The sequence below is a fragment of the Apteryx rowi genome, unplaced genomic scaffold (genome assembly GCF_003343035.1).
Source record: "Apteryx rowi isolate R43461 unplaced genomic scaffold, aptRow1 scaffold_721, whole genome shotgun sequence".
In the NCBI taxonomy this organism is placed as follows: Eukaryota; Metazoa; Chordata; class Aves; order Apterygiformes; family Apterygidae; genus Apteryx; species Apteryx rowi.
Genome location: NW_020451007.1, coordinates 280,225 through 298,283, shown reverse-complemented (window position 1 = coordinate 298,283; position 18,059 = coordinate 280,225). Strand labels below are relative to the sequence as shown.

At 37.8% G+C, this 18,059-nt stretch overlaps 2 protein-coding genes across 2 annotated transcripts in view; one reads left to right on the top strand and one right to left on the bottom strand.

Annotated features, from left to right (window-relative positions):
• Positions 1-18,059, bottom strand: part of LOC112976397 (transmembrane protein 117) — a 146,092-nt gene that overhangs the window by 110,340 nt on the left and 17,693 nt on the right. Inside the window, exon 2 of the mRNA XM_026087590.1 lies at positions 2,808-2,940. Coding sequence (XP_025943375.1) covers positions 2,808-2,940 — 133 coding nt within the window. The remainder of the gene's footprint in view (positions 1-2,807; positions 2,941-18,059) is intronic.
• Positions 7,996-14,059, top strand: LOC112976396 (P2Y purinoceptor 1-like). Its single transcript, XM_026087589.1, is given in 3 exon segments — positions 7,996-8,065; positions 13,043-13,055; positions 13,057-14,059. Coding segments are annotated over 3 exon segments (1,086 nt in total).

The window sequence follows — 18,059 nt, the reverse complement described above, 5'->3', positions numbered from 1 at the left end:
ATAGCTGTACTGTACATCTTCAAATACCAGCTACTTGTTCATTTTTTTCTCTTCCCAGCAAAGTACGGTCCTCACCATTATCCTTTTTAAAGGGATACATTCAGACATTTTTAAGTTTGCCAAATTAAGACGTGTGAAGTATCTTTGAAAATACTTTAAAAAAAAAAGGCCTGGCAACTGTAAAATATACGTTCTTAGAGAGAGACGGTAACATGAAACAACCTTATAGCACTCCTGGCATGGGTTTCTCCAGCCCTCAACAGGGTATTGTTTCCACAGAGATCATCAGTGTTGGCATGCACACGCAGGAGGTATGATTCTCCTACTCTAGTGAGCCACAAAGGAATTTTGATTTATAAGATCAAACATCTGATATAAGAAACTTGTCAAAATCACTCTCCTGCCAGCATGCAGGGCAGGCTGATACAGAGACAGAATGATAAGCAACCACACATAAGAAGAATTGTTCTTTCTTTCACTCAGCCTTGTAGCCAGTAATTATAAGATTTTCACAGCCCTTGTTTTGGAAAGATGTATTTTGGATGCTTGTATGTCAAGGTGTTTATTGCACAGGAGTCCACAGGCACAAAGGTCAGCTTGGTCCTACAGAGACTGTAACCTTCATGCAGATGGATCCTGACCTTTATCCTGGAAGTCAATCCCTCTGATGTTGGTCATTTTGATATAGCACTGTGGCAAAGTCTGTTGCCAGAGGTGTTCTTTCATACGGAAGTATAAAACATGAAACAAACAGCTTTCATAAGGATTGCATTTACTCAGGAAAAAGGAATCCACTCCTTAAAAAAAAATTATTGTGGCAATGTGAAGTAGTTGGCTTTGATGATGTTTGTCTTTTGTTGTAGAATCCCTCTGTCCATCTTTTCAAAAGTGCTATACATTGCTCTACTTGGACTTTGAGAGGACTGATTCAACAGCTCTGTTCAAGTTTAAGTTGTGCAGTTTGAGACTGAAACTTTCTTTTCTGAATTTGCTTAGTGCTTATTTTGCTGAAATACACCCGAAACATTCTTAATAAGCCTTCACCACACTTTGAAAAGTTGAAATGATTCTTTGACTTTGGCCTAGCAGGGTCAGCTTCCCATAACGATCAGTGACAAATACAGGGTTGGCATAAGCTCTATAAAAGGAAAGACTGCACTCTGCCTTAGGGGAGAGCATAGATTGACTGACTCCAACTATTTTATTAATAGACTGTGCCTGTTTCCATGCACTCAGTCAGACACGGCTCATCATGGGATCTCCTCCATGCAGCCAACAGGATGCAGATGAACCACGGAAACTTGTAATAGATATGGGGAACAGGAATGTTGACAAGGACGAATGAACTCTGATTTCCAGACAGGAGTCAAGCTTTCAAATTGGTTAATGCTTTGTCTAATAGCTAGTGGAGCTTCTGGAGTTTTATAAATATCTAACAGAAATCATAACATACTACCAATAATAGCACAAATATGTAAATAGGGAAGCCAGAAGCCTGCAGTGCTCCCACCTTCCCCAATGGGGGAGGATTATTCTCCCTCTTATTAGGCATCTATTCATATCTACTGCCTTGTTACCATGATCACCTCCTGGTCACGTGAACCTTTTTTCTCCCAAAATAGCGAGTGATTCTTTGCCTTACTCACCTTGCCTGAATCAAGACAAATTAATAATGTTTGGTTTTATTGCAACAATCATATGATTAGCCCAGCCAGTCTGTGTTCATGTTCATTAAGTGACATCCAATGTCTCCTACTCACCTTTTGTTTTATCTCACATTGTTAAAAGTTCTTTATACACTGTGCATTTTTGTTGGCACACTAAGATCTGTAACATACCATACCACACCAGGGTCCATTAAATAATACTTCATCACATCTTTTTGTATGCCTTTCCTATTCTGCAGAGTAAAGACAAGTTATTCACTTATTTGCCCTGCTCTTCAACTCAAATATAGATTGGATTTCTTTTTCCTTGCTAGAAACTCTTCAGATGCTACCTTGCCTTTTATAAACAACATGTCTGTGTAGCTTTGCCCAATGAACTCATTTAGTATGCATTAGATGACAAGCAATGTAGGTTTTCTCAGGACAATCAACATGTGAAAGCGGTGTTAATTTTGAGAATAATAGGAAAAAGCTAGTTTCCTTAAGGCAGAAAATTCAGATAAAATTTCAGCTTAAAATAAATCCAGGAATACTAAAAACATAACTGCTGTTCCCTAAACCAACCTTAACTTTGTCCTGTAGGAGCACTTTATGGAAAAAAAAAAACCCAAAATAGGTTTTTAAGACTATTTTTACCAAACTGGATCAGCAAATATTATTTTGCATAACCAAAATAGCACTGTAGTACACATTTAGTGTTTGTGGTTTGAGCATGCACATCCTCAAGTTTGGATGTTTCAATTTCCTTTAACATTGAATTACCTGAGTATGCACACTAATAATACTTATATTTTTAAATCACTCAGTCCTAACTTCAAATCTAATTTGCTCACCTGTAACCTTTAATCAAAGCAATTAGATATAATGATCATTTGTACCATGATGTAATAGTTGCTATAACTGGTCAAGATCTCACTTTTTATAATTGATCTTCTTTATAATTAATCTTCTTGGCTAATTAACAATTATACCACTATTCTACCTAAATTTAGAACACAGAGGAATAAACAAGGTGGTGAATACTAACATGTTGACATTTTGGTAAGCTCTTGCTCCCTCTAAAGTAGTGTAGTATGAAAAGAGTTTCCAAAACAATATATTCTAGAGAAAAAGAGACAGAAAAAAAAATCTGTTGCCTACCTCATATTCCCTGCCATAATCAGGAACAGATTATAAATGTGAGAAAAAATGAAGAGGAAGAGGATGGTACTGAAGAACATTGTCATCCAAGATCCATGGTCCTCTCGAAACATTTTCAGCCGGAGCAACTGACCTGTGGGATGAATATTATGAGAAATCATAGTTTAGACAGTCAGTAAATAAATGTCTACATAATAACAGAAGAAAAATAGAGTGCTAAGCTTTATTTCTTCTTATTTCACTTTCTATGGGGAGTGCATAAAGATTTCAAGATCATGCAACCTAACTACTTTTTTGTACTTCAGCATGAAGAGAGATTATTCCTACAAAATTACAAGGCTGTCTCCCACAGATTGATGACTAACTGATTTGGGCTCTGATTCTACAATCAAAATCACTGAACTGAACTTCTCTCTGAAGGAGTCTTCATCATAACTGTGGGACTTGATCAAAATTTGGCTGTGGTTTTACATACACTACATGTATGTAGTGACACCACTAGTGTCTGCACCCACTTCACTCTCACATGCTGGCACAGCAAGTCGAGCAGCCGTACACAAGTGAACAACTGTGTGGAACTGACCCATCTAGAAAAAAAAGAAATCTCACTAATTTATTTTTTTTGCAGTTAAAACAGTTCCATCAGCCTGCTGACCTTGAGGCTCAATGAATGGTAGTACAGCACATCTGTGTGGGAGTGGGAAGGAGTGATGTACTAGAAGGGCGGTGGCTAACCGTAAGCATCTAGTGGCTAACTGTAACCTCTAATAAGCCATCACATCCTCTAGAAACCGCTATGTCCTAACACTCTAAGGCAAATATCACAGGGAAAATCTCCGAGGATTAGTCTTTACTTCAAGGCAAGAACTATTTTTTTAGTGGCATTCTCACAGTGTTCTGAAAAACCTGTGTATTTCTAAACTGTGAATTCTGCTTGACTGTATGAATTTGAAGTGTCATGAGTATCTCGGGGCTTGTGAAATCCACTATTTGCTGCCAGGTATTTGTCTAACAGTAAAAACAGAGTCATTAAATCTTGAAGGTTACCTGTCTCTTTCCACTGGCTATAGACAGAGATGAGATAATCAGCTCAGACCAGACAACTATCACACAACAAAAGTTAGATAAAAGTCATCTCATAATATGCGTTGGTCTAGCTTTTGAAAAACGCAAATGTGGAGTAGAAGTGGAGGGGATTCAGGACAGCTGGACACATGAAAAAGAGATGATATGCTTTTGTGATAGAGTGACTTCAACTGCAGGACTGGCTGAGGAAGAAGGAAATTGTCTGGAATATGCCAGATTAGAGGGAGACTCTATGTATCACAGGAAAAGCCATCTTAAGATGATTCCTGTTTAAGCCCCAAAATAGAGAAAATACATGGTTAGTAAAGAAAGAAAGAAAGAAAGAAAGAAAGAAAGAAAGAAAGAGAAAGAAAGAAAGAAAGAAAGAAAGGAAGAAAGAAAGAAAGAAAGAATCACTGCTTCCTCTCAATGACATTGAGATAACAGTACTGAGCCACCTCATTGCTTCCCTGTTTTGTGCGGGGCTGCCACGTGTTATTGTCTGCCACCCATTTAATGTCAGCATAGGAAATTCTGAGAAAGTCTGAATTTCTTGAGGTATGTTGGAGGGCTTACACTCCAATACTACATAGCTTTTCAGCTGGGATGACCTCACAGAAAGGTGTTCTGGATCATAGTATGGACTAGGCAATTCTCAGGAGACTTAGGTTCAGTTTTGAATCCTACCAGAGACTTCCTGTGACTTACAGACAAATAATTTACTTTGCATTCAAGTCCTCGATACACAAAATGGAAGATATTATTCTTTTTCTCTTATAAATTATTGCGCATTTGCACTGCAGACTTTTGCTGTGTTACACCACAGTGATGCTCCAAACCGATTAGACCTATAAGTGCTAACATGAAAAAATCCCATGACAAAACAGAATAGAGCTTACAGCCATTCTGACAGTGTAATTATTATTCATTTTCCAGACAGAAATGTACACCAAATGTCACTGCATCACAGAGAACTAAAAGATCCCTAGAGTATTTGAGTTATGACTGTTTTTCATGGTAATGTTCTTGCCATTTCACAAATGTAATATTACAAGTTTGTCAGAGCAGGATTGATTTTATTGTCATGTCCCCACAAGTCCTACTGCAATACAATACTCCCCCCCAACCTGCTTTTTATAGTTTATACATAGTTCTAATGATTCCTATTTTTGCAAAGGCTATTTATTTCTACTGATTAAAGATCTAAGTAGGAGTGGGTGAGTGGTGGTGTAGAACTCTTTTTTCAGCGTTTGAGTCCCCACAAGAACTAAACCTAACATCCCAGATGGGATTTCAAAGAGGTTTGTACTAACAGATTGTATTTAACGTGTTTAATAGCAATACATTGGCTACAGTGGTCATTTTTACTGAAAGGCAATATAAGAAAACATGATCGAGTGCTAATTACCAAGCAGTTTATCACACTAAAATTTGACAAATACCAACTTAAAATGCCTTGCTGTAGGCAGCAATATTACAAAATAAGCCCCCATGGTCTTAACATTTTTTTTACTATTCCCACATGGAGAAAAATCTCAGTTCCTTATGCACATTTTCCTGTACCCTATTTTCAGATGTTACACACTGAGTATGAAATTCAAAGGGAAAAAAAATCAAAGAATGCAACAATAACATACTAATAACAGCATTTTTTAAGAGGAGCTGGGAAAGATTACAGAACGTTACAATTCATTTCAAGCACTAAAAAAAGCTTACTGACTCATGCATCAACTTCTTTCTCATCTGTTTAGCAGAGCACTTCTCCTATGAAACATTTTAAGTAGAAATATGTCCCCGGCATACATTGTATGCAGCCCCAATTTCATTGGGACAGCAAAGTATGAGCCTGTGAAAAACCCTGCACTAGTGTTCTACTCAGTTAAAACTCTGTACTTAATCAAGTGATGTGACATATTCCTGTTTTGCAGAGAGTACCTTTTCCAAAGCACACTAGGATGTCTTGTTGCTTGAAAAAAGCTCTGCTTACTTTCATCTTTGGTGCAAGGTGAAACTTGCCATGTTTTCTTCAGGAACATACTTTTCCTGGACTAGCTTTCCTTTCCTTTTTTCTCCTCTTACCTCTTTCTCTCTGTCCTTCTCCATTATCATTAATATAAGAGTTTCTCATCTGTTCATTTCATGTAGCACTTTACCCTTTTCACCTGCCCATTCTATCCAATTTCTGGATCCCTCCTTTTATCTTCTGAACCTCTCAGTCTTCTCCAGCCCTTTTCTTTCCTAATACAACACATCTATTGTTTTCTAGTGTTTTAATATTCTCCACACTTGCTTCTGCAAAAATATCCTATCAATCATCCTTTTGTTTTTGATCTCTAAACTCTTTAGGCACGCTGTCTATATCCACTGTCTGGAGTTTTTTCTCCTGGATCTCTTCAAGTCTGGTGCAGCCCCTTGGAACCATTCTTATCATTTCTAATCACTGTTTTCTTAGTTAAAGCTCAGACCTACTATTTCTTCTTTATCCTCCTTGAGTACCATCCATCTCAATCCAGTTGTTCATACTCTTCTTGAAATCTGGACCTTCTCTGGTGTTCATAACTCTGTCCTCTAGCAGTTCGCCTCTTACCTCTACTGATTTTAGCACATACTGTCTGTGGAGCTCACCATCTCTCATGCTTGCATGGCCTATAACAACTAACGAAGTGACACTGTTTTATCAAGGTTTACCATAGACAATCTAGTTTTTTTCTGGATGTAATCTTCCCTTTGAAAAAACAGATGGATTTTTTAACATGTTCTCTAATTGTTCAGAGTACTGAAAACCTCACCAGAACAGGAGATAGGAATTTCCTTTTGTAAGAAGGAGAGGAGCACAGCAGAAATCAAAAGAGGTAAGGAAGGCAACCAATAATTGAAGCAGTCAGGTGAAGGAGCGCATCTAATGAAGAGATAGCATTCCATGCATTCATGTGCTAGCAGATGTCAAGACAGGGAAAAAAAGAGGAAGATAAGGGGTTGGACAGAAGGTATCAAGACAGATGATATGGCAGATCGAGGGGAGGCAGAATGGTCTGGGAGAGAGGCAGTGTTTGGGAGCTGTTGGTGAACTGGAAAATCTAGAGTAGAAAGCTTGAGGGAGCTGAGGTGCTAAGCTTCCAGTATGGGCTGGTATGGAGAAAGTAACAGTGAGACTGGAAAGGAATTGGGAAATGGGACACCTGGATTAGGAAACCTACAGCTCTTGACTAGACCTGGGGGCATGAAGCCTCTGGTAATTCTAGGATGCAGAAGTGGGCACTCTAGGTCAGAGGAAAGGAGATGAGCCCTCTAATGCCCTGGCATAGATTGGAGAGGGGATTAGGTTGGGAGCAATAAAATATTCTGGAGTGAGAGTGGCTGGGATTGGGAGATCCGTGGGCTGGGAAGCCCACAGTTTCAGTGTAAATTGGAGCTGGACACATGGGGAAGCTATAAAGTGGGGCAAAACTAGTGAGAATTGTGGGATGTTCAGGGAATGGAAAGGGAGGATCCTGGGACTGATTTGTGTCACTGAGGATTGGGAACACAGACTTGGGGTTGGAAGACTGGAGGACCTGGAGCGGACCTGGAGTGGCTAGGAGGGTTTGAGTCCTGCAATAGAAGAGTGGGAGGATAGTTCTATGACAGGGCTGGGACTTCAGAAAGAGATGGGAAGCTGTGGGGCAGGAGAAGTGGTAGGCAGGTAGGTGGGGTGAACGAAGCTCTGTGATGGGGGATATCATCACAGGTTCATTCCCCAGATCAGAAGCAGGGCAGCAATAGCTAGGATTCTAGCAGTGAAGAAGGGAGAGGAAAGGGAAAGTGCAAACACACATATACATGCCCCAAGCTCCCGTACTCTTCTTCTTTTTCATTTTTGGAAATAATGAAAGCCCCAAGGCCTAGACAGACTGGAAATTCGTCCTAAGTTTGTCTTTCCCTGAAAAGTGAGTGGAAGCTGCTATAGTAATAGCAATTTATCCTGCCTTATTGAGAGGAGGAGCTTAATGATAAACAGCATCTCTCTTATGCAGTTTAACACCTGCTGTCTGATGAGCTGCCATTTCATATGGAATATTACTGAAATCTTGGATTAAAAACAGTACTTGCAAAATAGAGTTGTAATTTCAGAAGATCCAGATTAATGGAAAGGAAAAGAATAGTCTGGAACTTAGACTTCTGTAATACAGATGATTCCAGCATTTTCAAACCAGGTAAGAGAAAGATTTGTTAAGTATTCATTCCACCTCTACTCTCCAAAGTAATATAATTTTCCCTGTTTAGCTATCACATACAGATTAACACATACACACATGCATAAATTTCATACTATTTGAAGTAGTTTTTCACAACTATTGCTTTCGGTAGGCAAATTCCTAAATCTTAACTATCCCTCTACTGTAGCTTATGTTTGCCGTATAGGATTTCGTTAACCCTAACTCTTAAGTAAGCACATAAATGTCATTTTTTATTGACAGAAATAGTAGCTTAATCATAATAAAATTGTGATTAAATTGAATAAAATGTAAATATAAATCAAATCATTAAAAAAAGAAATTGGATATTAGCATAATACTTACTACTTAATTGCCTACAGATAGAGCCTTATATTACTTATTGTCTCTTTTGTACTAGTAAATATAATATGCTTAATGCAGTTGAACTAAAACATGTGAAATGTTCCACTTAATAGTTACAATGCATTACATCTTTTTATATCAACTCAGCTGAATGTAAGAAAAGGGAATGCATGAGATTATTAATAACTTATCAGGTAAGACATAAAAGTAAAAATTGCAAATAATAATTGATTTTTTTAACAAAACCTACCACTTTCTTTATAATGCTTTATTAACTTTATAACACTGTCTAAAAGATGAGCTAAAGGGATTCAATTTGAGAGCATATGTAACACACAGAAATATACTGGCATGTGGATAGACAGAAATGTGGAAAAGACACAGTGGAACACTACAGTGTAAACCTATATCATAACTGGAATAGATTTGTGCTAAATTCAAATGTGGATGTAAACAGGCAGGCAGAATTCTCAGAGTAATCCAAATAAATAAAACAGTTTACACAAAATAAAGGCATTTATTATAAAGAATTGCAAGCAGAGAGGAACAAGGGCCAAAGAAATATTGGATAAGGAGTAAAATTACATAAAATAAGCTGTAAACTCAGCTTAATCTTTCTTTTGCTTTAGGCCAAACTCACCTGTTAAAAATGTCAAAAAAACATATGTATGCCAAGGAAGAATATGGTTCATAGTATATATTTACACATATAAAATTAGATATTTTAAAAATACTAGCTAAACCTAGCGGAACTTTCCCAAATACAAGTTAAATGCCAAATGAATGACTACTAGTGATAAACTGTGAACAACACTTAGCTATACACATAGATCAGATTCTGTTTGGTGATATATTAGTTTCTAAGCTCCAAAAGAAGTTTCCTCAAAAAATAAATTTTTACTGAAACACAGTCTTCTACCTACTCCAAGACTTTGGAGGCCATATCACAGGCACAAGGAGAACAAAGAGAAGGAAAGACCTCAGGATTTAGGGGATTGCAACAAATGAGGAGGTAACTTGCTTATCAGTTACAACCAATATACTGAGACACACTAAGTCAATTTATATGCAGATCAGATATTACATGTCCTATACAGTCAAAAGATTTAAGACACACGTTTTCTTCTAGAAAGAGAAACCCTCTTGACTCCTATAATAGTGTGTAGGTGCTGCCAGGGGACACCAAGGCGGGAGCTTGTAGAAGATATTCACTGTCAGAGAATATTGTCAGTTCTACACCACGTTCATTTCAGGTCCTGGAGAAGAAACAACCCAACAGGCAGACACAAAAACTGAGTCAATAAAATAGGTCACTTTTCAAAAACTACAACTTTTCTAGCATTTTTAGATCCACAGCACAGAAGACAGGGTTGGATTTACTATACCGCTTCTTACAGGAACAACATGAAATTCTTACCTGTGAACTTCATCATACTTTCTTGTCCTTTTTAAAAGTGATGGAGCCCCTAAATATGTCAACCCTTTCCTGGGCACGTGTAATATTCTAATACCAACCCTTTCATCAAATCAGAGGTATTTGTTTAATTTTGGATGCCCCATCATGTGACTGGTCTATCCACTTAATGTTCCTGGCCATCCCCATGAACAGCTGAATCTGTTCAGCTGAAAAATTAAACACAATAGATTGGAAGTATTTTTTAGCCTTGAGAGCCCAGCTCTGCTTTCATCAAAGTCTGGCATATCTGTTGTTAGTCAGACAGTTGCAGCTGCTCACTGGTCACAGTATAGTATCACAGTGCTGCTGCCCACTGTTCTTGTCATAGCACTAACAGTTTCTTTTCCTTTTGCCACTGCTAAGGCTCTGTGTGTGTGTTGGGGGCTTTGGTTAGTAATAGGTGGACTCGGCAGTGAAAACAGTAATTTCAGAAAAAGAAAGTTCTCTGAAATTGCAGATGCAAAATTTTGGACTTGAATTCTGAAGATGATCTAGTCATATCCTGTAGCTTGCTGTATTCTGGTGCTGCTAAAAAGGTGGACAGAGGATTTGTCATTTGTCTGATTTAAAAAACATGTAACTTCTGGAAATTATTAAAGCACACATGCAGATGTCCTAGACATAAGAGTAGCTCCAATAGCCTCAGGATGTAGCAGAGCTATTGGCTATGCTCAAAAGGTCTACCCATATGCAGTGAAGCTAGGTCCTGACAACAAAAAAAGTCTTCAAATTCTTCAGATGGAAGACCAGGACTTCTTGTTACAGCATTAAGCTGGGAGTCAAACCACTTGTGTCCTTTCCTTGCTTATTATGGTAACTCAGGAAAGGTTCTTTTTCTCCCTATACCTGTTTTCCTGTGTCCATCTTGTTTGATAGACTGCAAATCACTCAAGGCAAATATAAAACATAGCATTTCAAGAATCTAGTCTTGGTTATGCCCTTTAAGCTCTACTATAATACAAACAATAAATAAGAAACAGCAAGAATGGTTTAGAAAATCAAAATCCCAAAGCAGACACATGGGAAATGTCTACACAGACAAATGCAGACATATTTTTTAAACACTCTGTAACTCCAAATACATTTTATCCAGCTGTGCAGTTCCAACCCCTTCAGATATACAATTAACTTCATATAGCTCAGCCCTGAGTGCAATCTAGTAAACTGAAGGGGATGGAGGGGAAAGGAGATTTATCAGTACAGGTCTGTAATTGCCCTAAAACAGTTACACAGCTACACATCCAGGCTGTATCTGGCCAACTTACAGCAGGGTGGAGCAGCTGGCACAGCTGTCTGTCTCCCTCCATTTAAACATGCCTAATGTCCTTTTCCAGAAGCTTGATGAGATCAGGAATTGCTGGCATTACAGTTCCTTCATGCAAGTTTGGCCATATCATTTATAGTCAATTTAGGGCTTATTTATATTGCCAACATAACTTGGAATCAAGTGCTTAGAGCCTTCATTTGTAATTATCGAAATGGAAGTCAGAGAGGAAAGAAATACAATTTAATTCAAAGCATATATGACCTCTAGCCAAGATGATTTTAGGGAAAGATAATTTTCCATATCTACATTTAGATAATTTTTAATACCACACATTATAAAGCAAATGTTACTTAACAGTATGGCACCCATCAGAGTGGCTACATTTTAAAGAATTTATAGGCATATCTTAAAAACTTCAGTTGATGAAAAAATCCTGCAAAATTTGATATTCACAAAAGCTATGGAGAAGAGTAGGGAAAGAAAAAAATACAGTTTCCCCAGATCAAAGTGCAATGTCTCAACACTTAACAAAAGACATTTAGAGAACAAACATTCCCCACCTGTGAAACACACTGGGAATTGAACAGATGGTTTTCTACACATACTCACTTCCTAGAAAGTCATTTGTCTGCTTTTGTGGCTGAGTGTCTAGAGAAACAATTTTCCATCTTAATTTCATTCAGTACAGTCTGAACTAGTTTTTTTGTATGTTCATGTCTAGGTGAGCCATGAATTTGGAAAGCACAATTAGTTCAGTCTCTGTTTAGCAGGTCTTCACTGGTAGTTCATATTTGTTGTATTCCGACCTCTGTCTGTAAATGTAGCTTTGAAAAAGTCATACTGTAAGTATAAAGAAAGACTTGAAAGCAAAACATTATGTTCCAAAAAATACACTACTATCAACTTAATGGTTGAATCTGTTTGAAAATTTTCAGGGAATCAATAACATTTTGAAAAAGAATTCTTTCTTCCATTCAAAGTGGGTTTCCTCCTCAGTAAAAATTCATTCTGTCTTCCTAACATTGCTGTATATATGTTTGTAAAGATATTTGTATGACCCTCAAGTTCCTGCTTGGACAGACTTTAAAGTTTGGCATCTGCTGCATCGTTTGGAGACACGTTCTAAAAACCTAACAAACTGAAATTGGTGACAGCTCAATTTGGCAAAACATTTCCATCTTTATTTAGTTTTTATTAGGAATACAAAATCGTTGGGATGAAAAATTAGACTTTAAAAGCATAAAAACCTTGCTTTGAAAAATTCACTGTGGACCTATATTGTCCATGCATAATGAAGGCTGATGCAAACTGATGGGCCATGAAGAGTGAGACAAAACGAGTTCTTTATAACCCTACCATAAACACCACATTTTTAGGCTGGGATATTCATTTATAAAAGAACACAAAAAAATAAAAAGCAGTTCAGTCAGCACTTTAGATGGCAAGGTTGCTGTTGCCTTCAGCAAAACCAGGATTTCATCCGGATTTGTCTGGATTCAATGTTCTGGACCTCAGTCCCAGCCTGCCAAGCAGCCGGCCATATTACAGGAGAGGACATTAGTGGTCAAGGGGAAGCTGCTGCTCCTGAGGTTGCATGCTTTTGTTCTCTCACCTATCATGCACTACACTCAACTGCAAATACTAGATCAAAAAGCATGTAAAGGTTTTGATAAAAGGTCATGGAAGATCTGTTTGTACTAGTGTTGCTTTAAGTCTTACCTATTTGTAATTTACAGTTGTTCAGGCAGAGAGCGAGAAGAGCCTGTACATCATACTATATTCTGAATTCCTTTTGCCAGTTCAGTCATACTAGATTTAACTCAAATTGGAAATTCTATGTAATTCATTTTTTAATTTTAAAAGCTGTTGATCTCTCTTTCCCCTTCAGGCATACTCCATGGATCTGAATGGTACATGCACTATTATCTTTTGCAATAAGCAAAACAAACTGGAGTGGTACTGTTATTTTCTTATTCTGGTTTGCCTTTTTACTTTATCAGTGGGATTGCTAGGCAATACACTTGCACTAGGACATTACACATACTGCATGAAGACATGGACTACCAGTACTATATTTCTATTTAATTTGGCATTGTGTGACCTTACTTGGATTCTCATGGCACCTTTTTCAGTATATTATAGTCTCCAGAAGTTAGCTGTGTATTCCAGTCAAACATTTTATCAGGTTAGAAAGTTATTTTTCAACATTAATATATATGGAAGCGTCTACTTCCTGACACTCATCAGCTTTGACCGATATGTGGGTGCTGTCCATCCTATCACTTCATTAACATGGTGGGACAAAGGCAAGGCAACGTTTTGCACCATCGCAGTATGGATCTTCATTGTTGTTGAATCGGGGCCTGAGATCTACTATACATTTGCTGCTGGAAGACCCTATGATGATATCATATTCCTGGATAACACTGGAGGACATTTACATTTTGTCGTGCCACTCACGCTCTCCAAGTTTTTATTGAGATTCCTAATTCCCATCACAGTCGTCTTTACATGCTATATGTTGACTCTCAAAGCATTACTACAACTCAGTAAACGTCAGCAAAGAAAGAATAGAATTGTTAGACCTCTGTTACTGATTTCAGTTGCTATGATTGTATTTGCTGTTTCTTTCACTCCTTATCATGTTACAATGTTGGTGATACTAATTTACAGAATAAATTGCCAACTACACTGTGGCAATGTAAGCACAATATTTGCCATTTATAAAGTCACAGAGATCATCTGCAGCATGAATAGTTGCCTTGACCCAATCATTTTTATGGTAGCAAATAAGGCATTCTATCAAAGAATTAAAACTATAAAATGTCATCCTAAATGCCAGTGCTGCTGCTGTCTGACACAAAGGGTAAGGGACATCAGTCTGACCCCAAGAACAGTGACTTAAGCTCCAGTCTACAAAGACATTTATCTTTCTGCTCATTCAGCTTTGTGTCATCAGACTCATTTAAAACTTGGTCTCCTGTATAGCATGGCAATCTCTTGAATAAGCAAAAGTAGATAGCAATGCAGAATTAAACTTATCGTGCAAGTCTACTGGAAAAGAAACAGTAGCAACTCCTGGCTTTCTAGAATTGGCATTTTAAACATTCTTGTCATAAATACACCCGAACTTACTGTGAAACAGCACCTTTTATCTGTATGTACATGTGATGTGGAATGAACAATGAATAAAGGTCCTAGACAGCTGCTTTAACTCTTGGCAAGAAAACTAGCATAAGGTTAAGAACATACAGTGTTGAGGAGCCTTCTTATAGTTTCTGTTCATTATTTTTCTATATGTTTATAAATGCTGTTGCAGTTGGACTGTGTAATTAATAAGAATCGTGATGCTTATGACTGATCTTCTTGAGTATTTGTAGAAATGCTTATTTATAAGTACTACATTTTAATAGTACTGACACTGCCAGTGGAACTTCATTAATGTGGGCAAGTGCAGCAGATTTCCAAAAACAAACACACACACAAAACAGTAACAAACAAACTGCTCAGGACAGTCAGAGCCACAGTGAATCTGTCCAAGAAGCAAATGAACACGAACTGAAGAGCTTTGCTGAAGTCTTCCCCAACACAGTGGTGGTTCCAAACCGATGTGCAACGCTGGGTAATTAAACGCTGGGTAATTCCAGCTGTTACTCCTAAGTGGGCTATGTCAGTCAAGTGTGCCATTCTGCAGTGAGCTCGGTATTCATCACTGCAGAGAAGTGGGCAAAGAAAAGGTCCTGAAATACAGAAGTGGCTGAGCTGCAAAAAGAGTAAGAGTCACTGCTACATAGCCACACTTTTTCTCTTGTGAATTTAGGGTCTTTGCACCACAATTTCAAGACAGCCTAAGGTAATTAGTACAGTGCACTTTAGTAATTAAAAGAGCACAATGTACAGTCACTGAGGAACAGCTATCTTCATGTGTTGTCAAATACACATTCTCTCAATATATTATACAGGCAAAACAGTAATGTTCCATATTCAAGTCCCTTCTGATCTGCTTTCTTGCCAAGTCTCACACAACATATTGTTCATTATTAAAGCCCATATATCAGTAAGCATGTTAACTTTATTTTCAGAAGTTACTAATGACAAGGTAATTTTTAATACATTTTGTAAATTTTCATAATTTTTTAAATGTTCATAGTTTTAATATGATTTTGTCCTTACATGTATCTATGTAAAAATAATTCTGTGATATATTGATATCAAATGTCTTCTGTTGCATGTTTCAACTGTATTGAGTAAAAATAGATACAGAATATCTAGAAGATCAACTATTTTTAATTGTCTCTAACTGTGATGTCAAATGAAACAGGTCCTGATAATCTGAAATACTTTAAATATGTTAGGATGTACTACATCTCACAACAAAATTGCTTGTCTATATTGTGGTCAAGGGAGTTATGTACTCCCCTCATGGTAAGTGGTCCTCTTTTTCCTTTGATGACTTCACAATTCTGAATTTTCTCTTATTTTAAAAGAGAAAAATATTGAACTACATATTCGACTTTGTTTTATGCATGAATTGCCTATGACGAACACGACAGATTTATTAACAATGCATTGGGTTCCTTAAAAAGGAGAACTTGTTAGTGCATGAATGGCCACACATTGGCAATTATATACAATAGTATATGCTTACATCTCACATAGATAAACAATGTCACAGAATCACAGAATGGCTGAGGTTGGAAGGGACCTCTGGAGATCATCTAGTCCAATCCCCCTGCTCAAGCAGGGTCACCTAGAACACATTGCACAGGATTGCATCCAGGCGTGTTTTGAATATCTCCAGAGAAGGAGACTCCACAACCTCTCTGGGCAACCTGGTCCAGTGCTCTGTCACCCTCACAGTGAAGAAGTATTTCCTCATGTTCAGATGGAATGTCAATGCCATTTAGTGATAAAGGTGCTCTCAGAACAAAAAAGGGTACAAGAGAGCTCAGAGTGGAGAACCACACAGCCCTGGGCTAAATGAGTTTATTGCTCCCACAGGACTGCATTGCCAAGTTTGTAAACAGGAAGACATTTCCAACATCAAACACTTGTCATTTTTATCTTTCAATCTTTGTCTTTAAAGTTAAAGATACATTGTTTTTTCCTCCTTTCTCTACTATAGTATTCCTTTTAAAGAGGTTAATTTGTCTTTGCTCAGGCGAGGTAAAATTCAATGCGAAATCAAAATTAGTTTTTTTGGACACATAAATATATGTAAAAACTCGCAGCAGTCTTGAGCTAGGAAAGATAACTTTACACCACTGGGAAGGAGAGATGCCCAGGTTTCATCTGCCAGGACTTTAAGTATGTGAGCTTTTTCAGAAGAGAAAATAGTAACTTACATAAGTACCTCCTCCAAATTCTGTAATGATTTTTCATAGCAAGACAGTTGTTTTTCTGTTTAGACAGACCATTTTATTCTCATTCCATAAAATCTTATTATACAGATGTTAATGTTATTGTTACATATTAAGCAAGTGGCATTAGGAAGTCCTTTGTGTTGTTAATGATTAAAGAAGCACTTAATTCAGAAGAAATTAAGAAAACCATTATTAAAGTCATTTCCTGATTCCTGGAAATTTTTGAATTGTTTTGTCTTATAATTGCAGCTTTTATTATACCTATGAATGTAGCCTGTGGTCACAAATACCCAAGAGTTGGTGAGAATAAAATCAAAAATTTCAGTTAAAGGTTGGATTGAAAGCAAGCTCCAGACAAATACATAATTAAAAAGCTTCACAGACTGCCCTTCCACAACTTATACGCAATGCCTTTTGCAAGCAGCATTAACACAGTTTGCAGAGATTCTTAAGCAATGTCTAGGTTTCATCTACCTGTGTTCCACTGTATAAAAAGAAAAATGAAGACAACAGTGAGGAAAATGCTTTAAAATCAATATGACAGTCTGACTCAGAAAAAAAAATCTTTATATAAGCTAGGGAGAAATCATTGTCATTTCATTCTGGTCAGGTAATGAGAACATAAAACACATTTAACTGAACAAGAATGACCTTTATACTCTCCCTGTGACCGGCAGTATACTCACAGAAAGAGTAAAAGATGCAAAATGAGCTGCTTTTTACTTTCTGTCAGCATCACCTTACCAAAGAGCTGCATGGGCAAGCATGATGCAGTGCCAGCAATTGCCATCAGAGGCCTGGGAATATCAAGGAGTGCTTGGAGGGAGGTTACTGCTTCCTAACACCCCTCCCATCCCTTTGGCTAAATCTGTGTCTGTGGTCAATGACCAAGGAAAGATAAGGGATGCAAAGAGGCAGGGAACTGCTTCTCATGGGGAGAATCCAGATCTCAGCCAACTCAGAAGATAAATTTCCAGTGAAATAACACAGATCAAGTCAGTATTGATTCCTGCTGTGTACCCTTTGATCGTCCCTGCCTCCCAAGGATCTGAGCAAGAGATATAGGCAGCGTGGATGGTAGCCCTGCTCTACACACTTTGCTGGAGAAGAGCAGGACCAAGCTGGAGGTCCTCTAGTTCACTTATGTAGGGCTGAATAAGGTAGGTGTCCTAGTTCCCCAATTCACTGCTCAGGGTTTGTTGGCAGAACAAGGGGCTCATTACTTTTCTATCAGAAAAGCCATCAACAATGGAGGTCCCAAGGTGCTTGCAGACACAAGAGAATAAGTGGAAGGAACAGCAAAGAAACCACTTTATGCTTCTGAAAAGACTATCCCCAACCAACCTCAAGTAATGAAGAACAAGGAAAAAAAAAAAAAAAAGAGGTACTCCTGAAAAAAGGTACCTATGCCACAAAGCCTTTGTTCTCCTGGTACAGGCATTTTACCCAACATGCCGTGTGCTGGGCTGAGTCTAAAGGGACAATTTAATCTTTAGAGATTACTTTAAGATACAAAATTCTTCTGAAAAATCCTTCCCTCTC